This window comes from Mya arenaria, chromosome 2 (genome assembly GCF_026914265.1).
Source record: "Mya arenaria isolate MELC-2E11 chromosome 2, ASM2691426v1".
NCBI lineage: Eukaryota > Metazoa > Mollusca > Bivalvia > Myida > Myidae > Mya > Mya arenaria.
This window is the reverse complement of record NC_069123.1, coordinates 33,410,933-33,430,011: the sequence shown is the minus strand read 5'-3', so window position 1 is coordinate 33,430,011 and position 19,079 is coordinate 33,410,933. Positions and strand designations below refer to the sequence as shown.

The 19,079-nt window shown below is 33.2% G+C and overlaps 1 protein-coding gene across 2 annotated transcripts; it reads right to left on the bottom strand.

The window, feature by feature from the left end:
* Positions 1-1,196: 1,196 nt before the first annotated feature.
* LOC128206355 (erythrocyte-binding antigen 175-like) lies at positions 1,197-16,648 on the bottom strand. 2 transcript variants are annotated; one of them, XM_052908756.1, is made up of 6 exons: positions 16,133-16,648; positions 11,475-11,888; positions 10,971-11,294; positions 10,404-10,739; positions 8,594-8,727; positions 1,197-6,831 (listed from the first exon to the last, which is right to left on the bottom strand). In XM_052908756.1, the coding sequence occupies exons 1-6, from the start codon at positions 16,572-16,574 to the stop codon at positions 6,694-6,696; spliced, it is 1,788 nt and encodes a 595-aa protein (XP_052764716.1). In that variant the 5' UTR covers positions 16,575-16,648; the 3' UTR covers positions 1,197-6,693. The 2 variants fall into 2 exon arrangements, with proteins under 2 accessions (XP_052764716.1, XP_052764708.1); XM_052908748.1 differs by having other exon boundaries at positions 10,404-11,294.
* Between the last annotated feature and the right edge of the window lie 2,431 nt (positions 16,649-19,079).

Below are 19,079 nucleotides of genomic sequence, written 5' to 3'. Positions count from 1 at the left end.
CAGAAAACACGATATTTCTATCTTATGACAAAATAGTAGATCACAGTAAATATTTTAGCATTCACCAATCATTTAATATTTTTGCGTTTTCAACTATTAAATACACGGTAATAATCCTGTTATCAGTAATTCATATTTTCCATACATGCATAATTAAGTAAGAAGTTAGAGGTTTATCACTCAAAATTTCTGTTTTTTATGCATGTGTATGAATTTATTTTGAATAAGAGTGTCACTTTAAAGAGCATTCCACAGTGCAAAACTGAGTGGGGAAGGCCAAATAGTAAAGCGTTTAAAAAATTCATGTTTTATTAAGTATGAGGAGCTATTTTTTCGGGAGTAAAACATTCATTCTTCCGAGAAAAAAATGCAAATAGTTTTTGTTCCAAAATCTGATAAAATCGTCTTGCGCAGAATTTGCTCAACTGCACAGCTACACATGTTGCAACTAATAAATGTATTATGCTTGCTAAAAAAATACCTAAAAAAAATAAAAAAATAAATGAATTCTTAAAACATGTCTTGCTTTGGCCCTTTAAACGGCTTTTGCACTATGGAAGGCCCTTAAGTCAATCAGGGACTTCTACAGAGAGCGCCAACCATCAGCCATTGGGGCTTGTGTGTTTTAAGCTGTAAATACTGTTTCAACCTCAACGAGTTTTGTGACATAAAAGTCGCGAAAAACCGTGCGGCCGCTCCGTTTTATACCAAGAGCATAGGTAACTTCACTGCTTAGATCATGCCCCATTTCTTGACATGAAGAAAAACACATAAGGACCTCATACAATTTATGGTTAAGCACTTGCACCAAATGTCAGACCAATCTCTCATAAACCTTGGTAGTCGTTAACTCCACAAATCCCCATGCAGATATAAAGCGAAACCCCAGTTAATGGGAAAAAAACTCTTAAATAAATTTGCCACAATAAACAGAGAATGTAAAGGCATTTATACACTTTAGGGCGATTATGTATACCAAGATTCGTAACAAATCGGTTTAAAACTGCTGTATGCTCCACAAACTGCCTGCAACAGATTGCCTTCCTTACCGAAGGAGACAAGCAATCTGTTATATAGTGACTAGAATAGACTCCCTGAAAACATTGTTTGCAGGGTATTATCAAACTGTGTTTTAGAAGTTGGTGTGCAGGTAAGTTTACACAGTCAATTGTTCAAGTGATTAAACAAAAAAGGAATAATGCTAGGCATTTATTAAACAGTAAACTCCAAAAATAATGGTGATACCAATGCATAACAAAATTTACAGCAAAACATCAAACACTAGTGAATACTAGTAAATTATCACAAAGAAATCCCGCAATTGAGCCAATATTCAAATATTTAAGTCTTTTCTTTTTAATAATCATTTTTAGGTTTGTTTATTCTAAGCTGTTCTAGATTTCTTATCCTAAAATGTGTTTAAAAGTCTTCTCAAGATGATGCATGTCAACGCTGCATTCCAAACGTTCTCACTACTGAAGAATTAGTTTTAAAACACTGAAATAAGAATCAATTGAGTGAACATTTTCACTTAGGTAGTGTTTCGAATATTGGCCCAAGAATCATATTAAACACTAATGGACATCTTGCCTATCAATCAATAAAATCAAAATAAGGCCATTGCATTATCTAAGCGGTGGTTTAAAACATTACAAGCAACAATGCAAGCAGAAAAACTTCAACTTCAAAAATATACAAACAAATCAGTATTCAACATTATTTGACGAGTTTTTGTTTACCAAACTAAGAGAGAATTGTGTACATTCACAGTATTATTACATCTTTGGATATACATCTTGTATAAGACGAGATAATTCAATAATAATTATCAATGATAAATAACCTTATATTTTTGTTTTATACGTTTTCTAACACATCCTTATGTTATTCCTTAGTTATGCTGGAAGCATACAGATTGCAAAAACAGAAATACGACCCATAGTTTTATAATTCCTCAATAATAAGTTATTGGCATACATTTAATTAATACGTTATTCATAAACCAAATAGAGTCAGTGACCTTCAATGTACCATGGATTATAAGAATCTGTCACCCCATGGACGTTTCCAATCTATTATTAGTAACATGAAACTATGACATCATATTTCCGGATGACGCCATGTTTACTATAAAACCGGTTCCTTCTAGTCACGGTTGAAAAATTTAAAGATGATAAATGTTATACAAAATGGAATTCAACTGCAATGTTCATAGAATTACAATCTATAATGGCACACTTGTCTAATTATGGAATGATTATCTACTGCAAAATTAATACAGTTACTGAAAAATACATGTGGAATATTTGGATTTTATTAAATATTTCTATTCCTGCTTGTTGCTTATTGAACAAAAATATACATCAATTATTAAATATCTTTACATGAAAATGTTTCGTTTTTATTTGTGTATTTAATCACTGTATTGTCAGTTTTAAAATATTCACATTGATAAGACGTGCCCTTAGAAAACATATAGAATACATGTCACATAATTGTTCATTAACAAATATGGAAACAGTCACTTACATGATACAAGTAGAAGAGATAAAATCATTACAATACTTAACCATGCAAAATCATTATTATCATATAATATCATATAATAATTTTATATGGAATATTATGCTCAAAACTCATGACGAGATGGTCCCAATACAAGTTAATAACTAAGTCAAATTTTAATCTCAGTCTCAACTCATTTTATCAAATTGCATTAAAAAATATTAAATATCATATGTTTTTTTATAATTAATTCATCTTTTAGATTTCAAGGGAAAAATATTCTACCGCCAAAAATGTAAAATGTATTTGAGTACAATCATTTTTTTAAAGAATTTATTGCCCTATAATTAGTTTTCTTTGAAATATTGACAAAATCTTTTTATCAACACATTCTGAGAAAATTAAAAAGTTCACAAAAAGTATAAAAAAAACATGCCTGATTTTGAATCATGCTATGCTTTTTGTGGAAAAAAAATTTAAGATTAAAATTGAAAATTGACTTAAATTTTGTGACAACGGGACCAGGCCACATTCCATCAATCACACCAACATAACATGGAATATGAATACAAAAATCAAAACGGCCTTCACACCAACACAAGTAGCTTGAAAGATTGGATTATACTTAAACTGTGTATACCTTGAAAATATTTCATTAAAATAAATATTGTTAAAACCACACAAGACTTTCCATGGAATTAAATGTTGCAATAACCAATTCTTCAAAACTAATCCTTGTCTGTTTACTTTCATGAAATAGTATCAACAGCTAATGAGATGTTTCAAAAGCTAATGAGATGTATCAACAGCTAATGAGATGTTTCAAAAGCTAATGAGATGTATCAACAGCTAATGAGATGTTTCAAAAGCTAATGAGATGTATCAACAGCTAATGGGATGTATCAACAGCTTATGGAAAGTATCAACAGCTAATGAGACGTTTCAAAAGCTAATGAGATGTATCAACAGCTAATGAGATGTATCAACAGCTTATGAAAAGTATCAACAGCTAATGAGACGTTTCAACAGCTAATGAGATGTATCAACAGCTTATGAAAAGTATCAACAGCTAATGAGAAACATGTTTTTGTTTTCTCCAAAAAAATATACAGTTCATAGTTAGTATACAGACTTAACATTTTTAACTGAAATATTGAATGGAATTCAATTTCAGCCTATACTCATTATGTGACAAGCAACCAATATAAATATGTATATCTACCATGAATCAGCACATATCAGCACATTCCTTCTTTCCTACCAGGGCGTCAATAAAAGATTTGAACAATATGGCTTGAACATTTTCAAATACCCGGTATATTCTAAAGGTGTGGATGCAAATGGGGACATACATACAAATACAAAACCTTTTCAGAGACTAGATTTTTTTTTCATTTTAATAACCCTGGGAAAGTCCCTTATAAATGCATTTTATCAAGGAACACAGATATGTTTTAGAATCTCTTAACTGAAGATCTGAGAAGAATGTTAAGAGAATACTTAATTTCAGGTTTTATAAAGACAACCTTAGTCAACGATATAAACAGGGGCCGTATTCAATAAGCATCTTAGTAACAATTTTCAACTTAGTGAATAAATTCCTTTTTTCTAATTTGAATTTTAAGAAAACGAACAATGTTTGTAAACCAAAAATATGAAAATAAGCAAGAAAATGGTCTAAACAATAAATGCATATGAAAAAATCTGGTGAAAAGTAGCTGGTGTTTAAAATAATCATTACGAAATTCTCACTAAGTTGAAAATATTCACTAAGATGCTTATTGAATACGGCCCCAGATCCCTAATTTAAATAGGAGACCCTGTTACAACCAGACTGAAGCAGTCAGACTAGAATGTTTGAAATTGACTTTAAGGGCACAAGCTACCGTGAAAAACAATCGTGAAAATGCAATTGGATTTCAATGAATAACTTCCGAAATGTTGCATGATTACAATAATTGGCAAATATCTCGGCAAGAACATTCCTATGTTTGCTTATTAATAAAAGTACAGTCGACCCCATTGGCTGAAACTTGTTTCATTGTAATTTCTCATTTGCTTGCATTCCCCTTTGGATCGGATTTTCCGAGGCTCAAGGTATTTTCGCCGGCCTCTGGGAGTTTCAGCCAACAGGGTTGGCCTGTATTCAAAATGTACACAATAACGATAACAATTGATTAATCAAAAACATACAAAAATATGTGAATACTCTAAACAAAAAGCAATGCAAAACTTCAATTTATATCTAGTACATACATAACAGAACTCCTTGTTCAATGCTTATACAAGAAAAACCATGTCATGCAAAAATAAAGTTATGTTAAGATATAACTTCTAATCAAGTAGTAATACATGTAACTATAGGTGGAGTTTCCTTTAATGATGTACCGTAAATGTTTGTATAGAGGACACACTCTTTCCCCTATAATTCCAAAGAAAAAAATGCCTGTGTCTTATGTATGGTATTAGGCTTCTGACCAAAAAAAATGGAAGTCAATTTCAGGCGAAATTTGGCTCTTCAGATAAATCAATATAAACAAATTCATGTATTTTTTTGACTGCGTCCTATCTATGGGTGTGTCTTATACACAGACATTAACGGTTCATGACATATCACTCATGATATGTGTGTGGTCAAAAAGTTACTGAACTGTAATGGAATACAAACCAAAATTGTTACACAATTTCTCCTCAATGGTTTTTGCAATATTGTATACACTTTTTTACAAAACTTTAAACATCAATGAGCTATTTTTATTGAAACAATTGCATAATTTGTCACCTTATTATCATAGTAGCAAGGTAGTCAAACTGAATAAAAAAACACAGAATAATACTCTGACACATAAAAATCATGTCAAAATTTCTGTGAAATTTGCCAACAATCATATATTGTCACAATCCTCTTCCTTTGTGCTTTTTATTGTTGTTATTTGTTATTAAACTCGTGCAAAAATGTATTTTCTTGCACATACATTCAGAGAAATGTTTGTTTACTTATTTTTTTTAAAACAAAATTGATAAAAAAATAACCCATTCATGATAATGAACTGATTCTAAACACTTTCCTTCAAAAACAACCACAGAAAAACTGTGCAATTGACAAATTGTATATACATGTATGCATTATCATAGACATTATACATGTTTAAACCATTCAGTTAAACCCCCTGTGAATTATCATAACTACACTAAGCATGTTACTCCCTATGTACACCATATACTTGTAAATAAGAAAGCGTTTTTATAAAACACATCCTCATAACTAAACATGTAATTAACAAAAAATGTGATTAACCAGGAACAATGGGCTGCCACCATTTCAGTGAGGCGTTTGGGGCCTCCACATTAAGCCTCTAATGGCGTGAAGCACTCTGCCTCGAAGCAAAACTGGCTTATTTAAAACCTTTTAGGGATTTCTTTGCACACAGTTTACTGTTGTTGTTTTTGGGGTGGGGGATGGGGGGGAGGTTGTTCTTGGAGCCATCGGATCTGCGATAATCCGTGAATCCCCAGACAAATCTCATCCCTGCTTGTAATAAACAAATCAAACAAACCAAATGGAGGGCACAAAGCAAAATGATGCTGCTACATTTTTGTAGATTTAAAGTCATTTGGAACTTTTCATTTCCTTCCCACCTAATGTTCTTGGTAACGTCAACAGTTTTTACATGTAAGCGAAAAACAACATACTAACAAGCTTGTATTGTGACAATCTAATTCTCACCAAAATGTAGCAAAATATTATTTGCATGTATGTATTATTATTTCAGTAGTTCAAAATAAACCCAAAAATATAATATTTTGTACTGCAAGAATGAACGCTTTCTTTTACAGTTTGCAAAATATTAGTAGTCCGAAACTACCAAATTGGACCCAGACTCTTTGAAAATAGTGAATTACATAGAGATCAAATTTGTAAAAATACTGACTTTCCTTATCGAAATTCTACCCACATATTTAGTAAATATTAAAAATCATTTTCAGACAGCTAAAATTTCATTCAGTTCCGAATGACTCTAGAATTTAAAAACATTTTCGCTGACTGCTATTAAGGAAACTAAATCGATAATAAAAAACTTGCTTAAACATAAAACAGTCTAATTTAAGTAAGAATCACTAAAGCTAGACATCACAAAAGGACTTTTCAAGTCAAAACACAAATAATTTGTTTCAAAAATTGAAATGCTAGAAGGCATAAGTATTCTTTGAAGCCGATTTTTCCAGTGACGGCATCACATCCTCAGTTTTAAGTCGTTTGTACTGCTTTGTGTTGGGTCTCCTACCCTTCTCCCCTCCACGACCCTCCAGAAAGAGAGCGAGGATCTGAAATAGGATCAAAATAAAATATTGTCAGGTATACTTTATAAAGACGTTCAACATAGGTTGAAGCAAAATTTCATTCTAATGCTTAATGTTTAACTCATTTGACTTTTGAGCTTCACTCTCACAGATTAACTGTTTTGATAACTTTTTTTATTTTTTTCTTAGAGTCAGACAATTTTTGCGTAAATGTCTGGAAACCAGTGATATAAGACTGCTGCCAAAAGGTAAAATCGCAGGTTGTCATATTTACATTCAAGATTTAATTTTTATGCCGAAAAACCCTTTTTCTTTAAGTGTTAAAAAAAATCTTAGCCATTCTAAATGTTTTCTTTCAATTTATAGCTTCATGGCCAGGTAAAAAAGTGCCAAAATATTGATTATATTATTATATCTGTATGTTATTGTTCAAGCAAGCAACAAATTTCTCTTCCTGCATATTTATGATTACCCAGCGAATCAAAACTTGCCTACAGATAGTAAGGACCAATCAAAAGGCATCATTAAACGAGAGCCAATATTCAAAGTATGGAAGCCATTTTGGAAATTTAGCACTGTAATTTTAAGAGGGTTTATGCTTTGTTTATCAAATGTGTGAATGTAAACACCAATTATTTATTAACCATTTGTAACTTAAAAGACTTATGTCAAAAGTTAAAATAGGATTTTACCATCATTAGATTAAGTGAACATGGACAGTACTATTTGAAACATCTGTCATCTGCTGATCATGACTAACCTGCCTACCAAGTTTGAGGACTGTATGCCTAAGCATACACTAGTTATCAATCGAACAAGCTTTTTGTGTCCTAGGACACAGCGACTGTAACCTTTAATAATCTGCTGGTAATGACAAACATCCCTGCCAAGTTTGAGAACCGTAGGACAAAGCACACTGTAGCTAACAATTAATTGAACAAGCTTTTTGTGTTCAAGGTCACTGCAACCTTTAACCTACTGACCTCAAAATTAATAGGGGTCCTTCAACTGGTCATAACTATTCTCCATACCAAGCATACTCTAGTTACCAATAGGACAAGCTTTTTGTCACACCATGACCATGACCTTTGACCTCAAAATCAATAGGGATCATCTGCTGGTCATGCCAATCTCCCTACCAAGTTTGAGGATCATAGGACAAAGCTTACTCTAGTTATCAGTCGTACAAACTGTTTGTGTCAAAGGTCACAGCAACAATTACCTTTGACATTCTGACCTCAAAATCAACAGGGTTCATCTGCTGGTCATTTGAACAGCACTTCAATTGTGATACACTGTGATACTTCTTATTTTACCTAACATATTATTATTTATATTTAAATATGCAATACAATTAATACATAATCAGTCTTCTACTGTGATATTTTTTATTTATTTATTTTTATTATAATTTCTTAATAGCATGTCTTCCTATGTCAACTAGTTTGTTATATAAGGACCACAATGGAAATAAGGGATTATCAATCCCTTTTTTGTGTTATCCTTAGATATATAATGTAGTTAACAAGGATATATTTTATTCCTGATATTATTTATCATGTGTTTAATTCCATGCTATGTACATTTTATGCTGAAATAAATCTATCTATCTATCTATCTATCTATCTATGTCATGACCAATCTCCCTACTGAGTTTGAGGACCTTAGCGGAAATGTACTCAAGTTTATATCAATAGGACTAGATTATCTGGTCTACTGACTGACAGACTGAAATGTGCAAAGTAATTTACCCCCACTTCTAAGAAGGGGGCATAATAACACTTGCCTTTTGTTTATTGTGATAGAGAAGATATCCAGCAATGCACAGCACTGTCATTACAATGAAGTAGGACATGAAGTGCGTGCCTTCGTCATCACTGTCGTCATAATCACTCTTGACCATCTGCTGCCCTCCAGTTCCTGTATAAAATATACCGGGGATTGATAAAAACAATACCTAACCATTAAAAAAACACCTTTAGTATAGCTAACAAAAATTCACTTGAAATGGTTCAAAACTTAGATATGTTGTATTTTTCTTTTTAATTACATCTGTATTGAAGAATTTAATCACATCTGTGCGAGTAAAGACAACAGTCACCATGCCATAAGCTTTTGGCCAGCAGAGCTAAAAAGCAGATCCAAACGTATGGTTCATGTGCACTTCTCCTCAATAGGATCTGTATGTGAGATTTGAAGTAATTACCTGTAAGACTCTTGGAGTTACACTCCGCACAACATAAAGTTTGAAAATGCACATAGGGAAATATATTGCAAAAAATACCCATCGTCTTTTCAGGACACCTTTAACTTTGGTGATAATTGGTTGTACATTTAGCCAATAGTGGTAATATAGGATTTGCCAAAGAAAGGTCATGACTCTTGAGTGACTATAGTTGAGTCTATAGTATGGTGATATGACAGATATTCTGGCCATACACATTCTGACCAAATTTGGTGATGACTGAACAAAGGATTCAAAGTTATTCATCAGACAAACCAATTTAAGGTAATTTCTTTAAATAAAGGGTGATTACTCTGGAATAACTCAAGCAATTATGATTGGTTGACGAACTTGTCAAAGATGTTATCCCCATACACATTCTGGTACTGATTGGACTAAAGCTGAATTCATTGTTTAAAAGTGATAGCTTTTAGGCTTTAGGTAATTTCTAGAAATAAAGATCAACTAGTCTAGAGAGACTAGACAATATGGCTGGTTATTGAATATGTCCAAGATGTCATGCCCATACACATTCTGACCAAATATGGTCATGATTGGACAAAGGATTTTGAAGTGATTGATTACACACGATTGATTTAAGAAATTTCTATAATAAAAGGCCAGTTACTTTCAAGTGACTTAAGCCATATAGCTGGTTATAAAACTTGTCCAAGATGTTATGCTCATACACAGTGTGACCAAATTTAGTGATAATTGGACAAAGGCTTCTTAAGTTACTGATCCAACAATACCGATTTCAAGCATTTTCTATAATTAAAGGGCTATAACTCTAGAGTGACTAGAGCTATATGGCTGGTTATCGAACATATAAAAGATATAATGCCCTTACAATTTCTGACCAACTTTATTGGTGATTTGACAAAGGCTTCAGGAGTAATTGATCAGAAAAAAACTACGTTGCCCCCAAACCAACCCCCCGCCTACATGCCTTAAGTGAAACTATAATACGTCCCATTCTATTAAAGCGTATAAAAAGTTGAACTATCTGTAAATGAAGTATGAAGTCAATACCTGAAAGACTCTTTGAATGTTTAGCACAAAATTTAAGAACAAAAATGAACATAGGGCAATAATACTTCTCTTTAAAATGATCTACATGTATCTGTACATTATAATGAACATGAACTTTGAAGTCAATCACTCAAAGAATTTTATCATAGTACTCCGGACCAAAATGCCTTGATTGCATGCACAGACAGAGTGCACGCTTACCATTTCTATATTCCCTTCACCAAACAAGCTGACCTGAAGTCCATGTACATGTACAAATGTACATATATATTTTTTCTGGGTTTAAATTAGGTGAGTTAACACAGGGTACTAATGTATACAATGAAATTATACTACCTACCTGAACCACTTCCTTCTGAATCTTTGCTGGCTTCAGCATCTGTCTTACTAGTGTCGTCTGTGTCCACAGAAATTTTATTTTCTGCCTCCTCAACCTGTGTCACTGGGGTAGTTGAGGAAGAGATTGGCCCGAACGTTGAACTAGTAGCAAAGTTTCCTTGATTTTTATCAACTTTATCAGTCTCGTCTGTTTTAATAGTAGTGCCTTTATCGGTTTTGTCTGTAATGGAAGTATCACCTTTACCAGTTTTGTCTGAAATAATGGAAGTATCGCCTTGATCAGTTTTGTCTGTAATGGTAGTATTGCCTTTGCCTTTATCAGTTTTGTCTCCATTGGCTGTATCGTCTTTATCAGTTTTGTCTCCATTGGCTGTATCGTCTTTATCAGTTTTGTCTCCATTGGCTGTATCGTCTTTATCAGTTTTGTCTCCATTGGCTGTATCGCCTTTATCAGTTTTGTCTGCATTGACTGTATTGTTTTTATCAGTTTTGTCTCCATTGGTTGTATCGTCTTTATCAGTTTTGTCTGCATTGACTGTATTGTTTTTATCAGTTTTGTCTCCATTGGTTGTATCGTCTTTATCAGTTTTGGCTGTATCGTCTTTATCAGTTTTGTCTCCATTGGCTGTATCGCTTTTATCAGTTTTGTCTCCATTGGTTGTATCGTCTTTATCAGTTTTGTCTGTATTGGCTGTATCGTCTTTATCAGTTTTTTCTCCATTGGCTGTATCGTCTTTATCAGTTTTGTCTCCATTGGCTGTATCGTCTTTATCAGTTTTGTCTCCATTGGCTGTATCGCCTTTATCAGTATGGTCTGTATTGGCATTACTGCTTACAACTGTTTTCTGGTTGGGGACATCATCTTCAATTGTTTTGTGTCTATCTTGTCCATCTGAATAAAATTAAACATTTACATTTCAGATAAATGTCATTTGAGTACCTTAAGATATTGCAAATAATAAAAATAAGATATATCAAAGTTCATTCTTTACAAATGAATCTCGGTTAAAAATAACTGAAATTAAAAGAAAAGAGATTTCAATAACATTTTTAACATTTGAGATTAACTTACCATTGGCTCTAGTGTACTGAAGACCAAATGCAGCAAGTTTGCAGATATAAGCAGTCGTCTTTTCTTCGTTCTTATTACATACTTCATTACATTCATTCACAGTAACTATTTCCTCGTATTCCTTAAGCTCCTCACAGGGAACCTGCGGCTGTTGAATGCTTGTGTTGTGAAGATAACTTAAGATATCCTTGGTTTCTACAGGAGAGGCGTAATCCATCTGGTTCTTGACTGAGACTGCAGCAAGGACAGAGCAGGCATTCCCAACAGCTTTGTTACTACTTGATTTATCATCTTTGCAGTGGCGTGTATCTTCACCCAATATATGAAGTTCAGCATCCGTTGGAAACGCAATGAAGTGTTTTAAATTGTGAAAATAGGCGTCCATCTGGCTATACCCTTCACTTTCTACAGCCGCTAAAATTGTAAAAAAGAGTAGTTAGGACTAAACACAAAAATATCATAAGTTTTCTAAACAAAGGTGTATGATGACATTACTGTTTTTTTACATGTATATCACATTTGCTTGAATTTACTACAAATGTACATGTAGCACATAGATTCATATGCCAGTAATAGTGAAGTCAACTAAGACACAATTAAAGTCATACCAAATATTTTCAGTATAATTTTATGTACAAGTAGCTAGGTCTGTGAGGTGTCAGCACTTGCCATTTTGATGTTTGTCAAGGCAACTTCAAAGCAAACAAAAACAAGAGATGTTTGTCAAACATTATGCCCCCCCCCCCCGATACCATGTTATCAGGATTATTTGGACAATTGAATGAAATATGCATGGACCTCCACATCAAGTTTTAGGGCAATGGGTGCAGGCAATGTCAAGTTATCACACAGACAAGCTTATTGCATTCAAGGTCACTGTGACCTTGACCTGATGACCCCTTAAATTAAAAGGGGTCATCTACAGGTCCGGCCCAACCCCTTAGTCAAGGTTGATGATCATAGGTCCAGGCTTTGTTGAGATATCACTGACAGAAGCTTTGTTAACTTTTTTGTTTTAAAGGTCACTGTGACCTTGACGTTTGACCCAAAATCAAGAAGGGTCATCTACTGGTCAGGCCCAACATTCATGTCAAGTTTGATGACCATAGGTCAAGGAATTGTCGAGTTTGCCTTTAAGGTCACTGTGACCTTGACCTTTGACCCCCAAAATAAATAGGGATCATCAACTGGTCAGGCCCAACCCACAAGTCAAGTTTGAGGGCCATGGGTGCAGGCATTGTTGAGTTATCACTCGGACAACCTTTTATCATTCAAGGTCAAATTCAAGGTCAATGTGACCTTGACCTTTGGCTGATGACCACCAAAATCAAAAAGGGTCATCTACTGGTCAGGCGAACCTCCAAGTCAAGTTTGAGGGCCATGGGTGAAGGCATTGTCAAATTATCACTCAGACAACTTTTCATCATTCAAGGTCAATGTGACCTTGACCTTTGGCCCAATGAACCCCAAAATCAATAGGGGTCTTCTACTGGTCAGACCCAACCTCCAAGTCAAGATTGAGGGCCATGGGTGTAGGCATTGTCAAATTACCAATCGGACAACATTTTATCATTAATGGTCACTGTGACCTTGACCTTTGACCCGATGACCCCTTTAATCAATAGGGGTCATCTTCTGGTCAGGCCCTATCTTCATGTCAAGTTTGATGACCATACGTCAAGGAATTGTTGAGTTATCACTCAGACAAGCTTTGGTCTACCGACAGACCGACCGACCGACATGTGCAAAGCAGTATACCCCTCTTCTTCGAAGGGGGCCATAAAAATAAAAGCTCCAAATTAAAAGAGAATTGCGTTTTACAAAGTACATTTATATACATGCTCAATACACATACATGTATGACATAATATACTTGGCAAAATCATGTAATAGCGTGTTTAAACACTAGTGCACCATGTAAGAATTTGTGCTACATGTAGTTAATTCAAAAATCAATGTCAGACTGAAATTGCAATGAAAGGAAAAGAAAAAACTGGGAATGGATCTAGGACCTCTTGTTCAGCAAATAGACACAACAACCATGTTGATCAAGAGCAAGTCCATTTGAAGTGCTATTCCAGCCAAACCAAGGCTATATATGTAGAAGTGTAAATATCAGGACAAACGAGTAAGACTCTGAGGGATAAAACCGATGTTCACAGGGTTTTCTCTGAGAATTAAACTATTTCCCTCACTGAAATCCTCCCACCAAGAGTCAGGGTTCGAATTTAGACTTGCATACTCGCAAAATGCAAGCGACATTTGCAAACTGTGAGTGACTTTTATTCAAGCTCGCAAAATTCTGTGAGTGGCTTTTTCTAGAACACAAAATGTTAAAAGGAAAAAAAACAACATTAACTTTACTCTGCTACGTAGTCGAGTGTAAACAGCCTATAAGCGGCATGTCTACAGAGACACGCTCTAGTAAGTTTTCAAAAATAGAACAAAAACGGAAAAGGCCAAGTATTTTCTTGAATCTTTTCCGGGATGCTCCAAAGCGTGCCCAATACAAAGTGAATACAAATGATGTAATCCCCATCAACTTTTAATATATCCGACCAACTGTCAAAGTGAATAGACTTCGATATATTTTATAGTCCAAAGCATCGACGCTCTATTTTCTGTTGCTTTAATTTATTTTTTTAATTTATGATGTTGTTTATTGGCCAGCATCCAATCTGTTATCTGTAGCTGCCCAAAATAATAAGCCATCAACAAGTTCTAGTAGTCGAGTCACTCAAGATTGATCATTTTTAATAATCATAATATATCTCAGGTGTACATATCTACTTTAATTAAACAATTTTATAAGGGAATAAAGCAAATAATAAAATGGCAAGTTGATTTTTCATTTTGCGAGTTGCCTCAAAAAGCACTCGCAAAATTTTGCGAGTGCTCTTCAAAGTCAAATTCAAACCCTGAAGAGTTCCTTGTTAAATGCTGTGTCCAATATTTTTTTATTTATGACTGCTTCGCATCTGATGAAAAAAACAACAATATGTTCTTGTTCATAACTTATTTGTTATCCCTATGTACATTGCAAGTTGCATAAGTTTCTTACCAGCGTTGTATTTGTATATTGGTGTGTTTAAGCCAATTGAATGTTGTCTGGACTTGTTAATAATAAACATTGAATTATTGACATATTGCCTTCATTTGTATAATATTTCATCATAAAACAGCCTACATTTTACGAATCATTTTAAACAATGACCTCTGACATCATTCTATCAATACAATGTAGGCTAGGATTATATAATATCCCGGAACAACATGTTTTCGACCGCCTAAGGATTATTTACATTTTAATTATCAATAAGTGATAATAAAAGATAAATGTTTGTGTGTACCATTTAAAGCAATCATTCATCTTTAAAAAAAAAAAAAGTATGTTTCAATCGTCTCTTGTTTACATTTTGAATTCAAAATGGTGGTTGTCACATGTTGTATTTGACCTAGATACAACCTGTTTTCGACCAAGACCTTTAATAGCAACCCCAGACCATTTTTTTATTAAGTGAAATATAGCTTATTCAGCAACACCATTGGAAGCAGCTTATGAAGACCTTTACAGAACATTTTGATTTTTTAAAATATCTTAATAAATAAAAGTTATGGCATTTTAAAGTCAACAATTTCGGGCGGCTTTTATGAATTTTTGCCCCTATGCAATCCTATATAGCGATTCGCGAGTCGCGGAACTCGTTTTTCAAGAATTTTCACCATTTTTTTCATAACTTTTCTTAAATGAAAAATATTGTGCACAAAATTTGGTTGTTATGTATAGTTAAAGGCTTTAACTATATTTCACAACAAAATTTTGTGCACAATATTTTTCATTTAATTTGTATAACTTTTTTTTACTGTTTTAAGTATTTTATTTTTTTATAAAGTAATTTAATGTTTATATATTTGCCATACAGTCTGCACTTTAAAGTTACTTATCACCACAAGCGGGGCAAAGGAATGCATCATCCCTTCTAATGGCTTTCACATGGGTACAAAATGATAAATTCACCCATCATGAACCCTGGTATCACTGGTCCAACTCTGAATGAGCCTCACATGACCTGCCTAGTCTGCAATATGTATACCTTAAATATGATAAGTGAGAGCCCAATTGCAATTCAATACAAGGAATGTTCTTAGATTTTTGAAGCAAGGGACACAACTCAATTTTTCTAAGATTCGATTCTGTTCGAGTTGATTCCCATTCCCATTGTGTGTTTGATTAGAAATGAAAACAAACTATGACGGAAAAGCAATCTATTTTTAGATAAAATATAATTTTAAAAGCGATCGGGATTTACAAACTCAATTTCACCGAGTGAATGCCATGGTGATTAACTGTGCTTGAAATGAACGTTTTGAGTTTATGAATCAAAATATTTTGTGAATGTGTACTTAAGCAGAGGCTCAATTTGGTATCATAGTTATTGTGTTAATGCATCTAGTGATATTTCAATGAACCAAACATTATTAATGCCAAGTTTGAAGTTACTAGAACCAAAACTCACAAAGATATTGTTAAAAAACTGTTCGGATTTACAAACTCAACCAGTACAGTATCCATCAAAATCGATTGACCTTTTTTTAAAAACAAAATTCATTTTAACAGAGATTCAGTGACTAAGTTAAATGTATTCAATTTTACAAACCTTGATATTCCATTCGCAGTGTTTTATCAATTGCCAGATAGAACCGACAATGTTCAATGTTATTTTTACAATGGGTCTCTACATCCACAAGGTTGAAAACCTTCATTTCTTCAGGATTTATCTTCGAATCAATATTCATTATATTGCTTTCAAACGACGCTTCAAATCCTTCTAAAAAATCATCTGAGTCAGACATTGTATTTTTGAGACCACAAACATTCCAAGATTTTAAATTTGAACAAACTTTATTCACAAACTCTGATGAGTTAGAACTTAAACAAGTTTGCCTCAGCTCTAAGGCTGCGGAATAGATTAGTGTATCCACAAGTGTAGGGGATTCAAAACATTTAAAATTTGGCATAATATCCTTTTCAAGTGGAGTAGGAGCAGATCTGCATCTTAACAGCGTAGCTGAAAATATTATAAATGATATGGTATTCATAGTTGATGTTTGATCACTAAGCAATGTCCCCCGAAATGACGTGTTGTCTCTAGTTTTGTTTTCCTCTTTTTAACGTAAAATAATCCGTTCGTACAAACTGCTTTGGCCTTTACATAGGTTACATTCAACCATTAATATTAATTCAACTCTATCCCCAACCACAGGGACACCCCCTTATTGGTGCCGGTATTGAACGCAGACAACATAGAGAAATTATTACTTTGAACATATTGTTGGAAGTGTATGTTGTACTAAAAAGTAAATCGAAATCAGACTTAATACTGTACAATAGTCTTTGATATTTACCACATTAAAGTGTTTATCACATTTTAAAAATTGTCAAAAAGGCTATTTTGGGTATCATTTAAAACGGGTTAATACTTTAAAGAAAAAAATACACATTTCATAGATTGAACGTGACTTAATGATCTTTAATGAAATATCATTTATCTTCTGATTTATATTGTGATAATTAAGTTATCTATGTGGCAAAATGGCCATTGTCTTACGAAGATAACAACTAATGTGGATTGGATATCTCTTTCCTTAAGCAATTCTTTAGGAATTATATTTATTTATGCTATATTACTTTGAGATTCTGTTATCAAATATAGATAATATTTATTTTTAGTAATGTTCAATAGTTTATTAGCACAAACAGTCAAGTTCATCGCCTTTACATCTGGTAGTAAGAGTAATGATACATGTATATAGTAATGAGGGTGTTATTTCGGATACAAATGATATTGAGAACAATTTTACAAAGTCCAGTGCTCATGTCTTTTATGTCAGGAAAAATGAAATGATCAGGTTTTTATTTTTATGTAGCAAATGTAAGTACGTTAGTATGCAAAACAGAATATGTTGTATTTGCATTGATACATACTGCTGAATATAAAATTATAATTATCAACTGTATTGTTACTTGTAATTATATTTACTAGTGTCATATATAATATTAAATCGAGTTAACACATATTATAATAATTATAATTATAATAAATAAAAAAAATAATACTACTCTTAACAATGTATATAGCTGTATGTGAAATGCACACATACACTATGGGGCTACTCATTTAAGAATTAATAAATATTACAAAAAAGTAGTACTGCACGACTAACAGCACGAGTGATTAGTGTGTTCATACAGCACACGTATGACTGAGAAATTATTTGTCTGCCATTGAAATATCACTAGATGCATTAACACAATAACTATGATACCAAATTGAGCATTTGTCGCATTGAACCATATCATCATAAAAGGGTGGAATATTGCATATACAGGAATTGTCTGTCACTTCTATTTTAAATAGTTTATTTCTTCTTTCAAGAGCCAATTGTTTATCCTGTCGTAAGAAAATCCGTCAATTTTAAATTGTTAAAGCATCACATTAAATGTGATTAAAAACAATTTAATACAAAATAAAGTTACCGTATGACAAAGTGCATGATTTAAACAGTAAGATGTAACAAATGCAATTGCAAAAAGTCAACCATCTGGAGTAGTATTTTTTTCTGTCTGTGCCAAGACTGTCTAATAAATAAATTTTGTCGTTGGGCATAATTGAACAAACGCAATGGTCAGTATGTGTGTGCTGACTTTTGCAAGCTGGTGATAATGTCGCTTCTGTTTTTAGGTGGTTTTCCCATCTCGCGTCTTCATTATTGAATATGGGTACACACTCAGTAAGTTGCAGACCTGGTATTTTATTCCCTACTTGTTTCTTAAGAGTATATTCACAGCTTCCATATGTATTTTAGATATATTCTTATTATTGAATATGTCATGCAAGCCATTCATTTTTTAAATTCAGATTTGGTATCAACATTTTAGTATCATATGTTTCAGGCTACATTTATTTCATTTTCATCTCGTCCCAATTCTAATTCTACGAAACTCTCGCATTCATCTATCACTGATAATGGTTCAACTTTGAGATTTTGCTAATTAAATCCTTTTCAAATTGTATTGTGTTTTTGTTCTGCGAGTTTGGAGTTGCATCAATTTTAAGAATAGATTTTGGTGTTCATGTCGAATTAAATAAAGAATATTTTGCGTTTCGCGTTTTTACCATCATCGTCTCTAGATTTCAGCTTACACATGTTTTTAAATTGTCAACTTTTTTTTTGAATTCTAAGCCAGGGGCCGCATTAATAGTTATGCACCAGTCAATTGTAACCACGGCCCCCCAGGTCCGGGAAATAGCCGGGACTTTGACTTTCGCATTCGGAACTTCTCGGCCATTTTATCGAAAACAACCTCGGATGTATGCCGGTACATCTGTTGAAGTAGTTCGTAAAATGTTGAATTATATCATTAGTTAAATGTAGTGTTTTAGAGTTGTATTTATTGATCTAAGTTTAAATTTATTGTCATTGAATTGTATTATAGCAAACATAATGAAGAATCCCAAGAGTTAAGTCACAAAGTTTAACTGCTAAATAAAATTACTACGCGATCTACTTGCAGCGGACTTAAACGTACCACTTTTTGAGTGT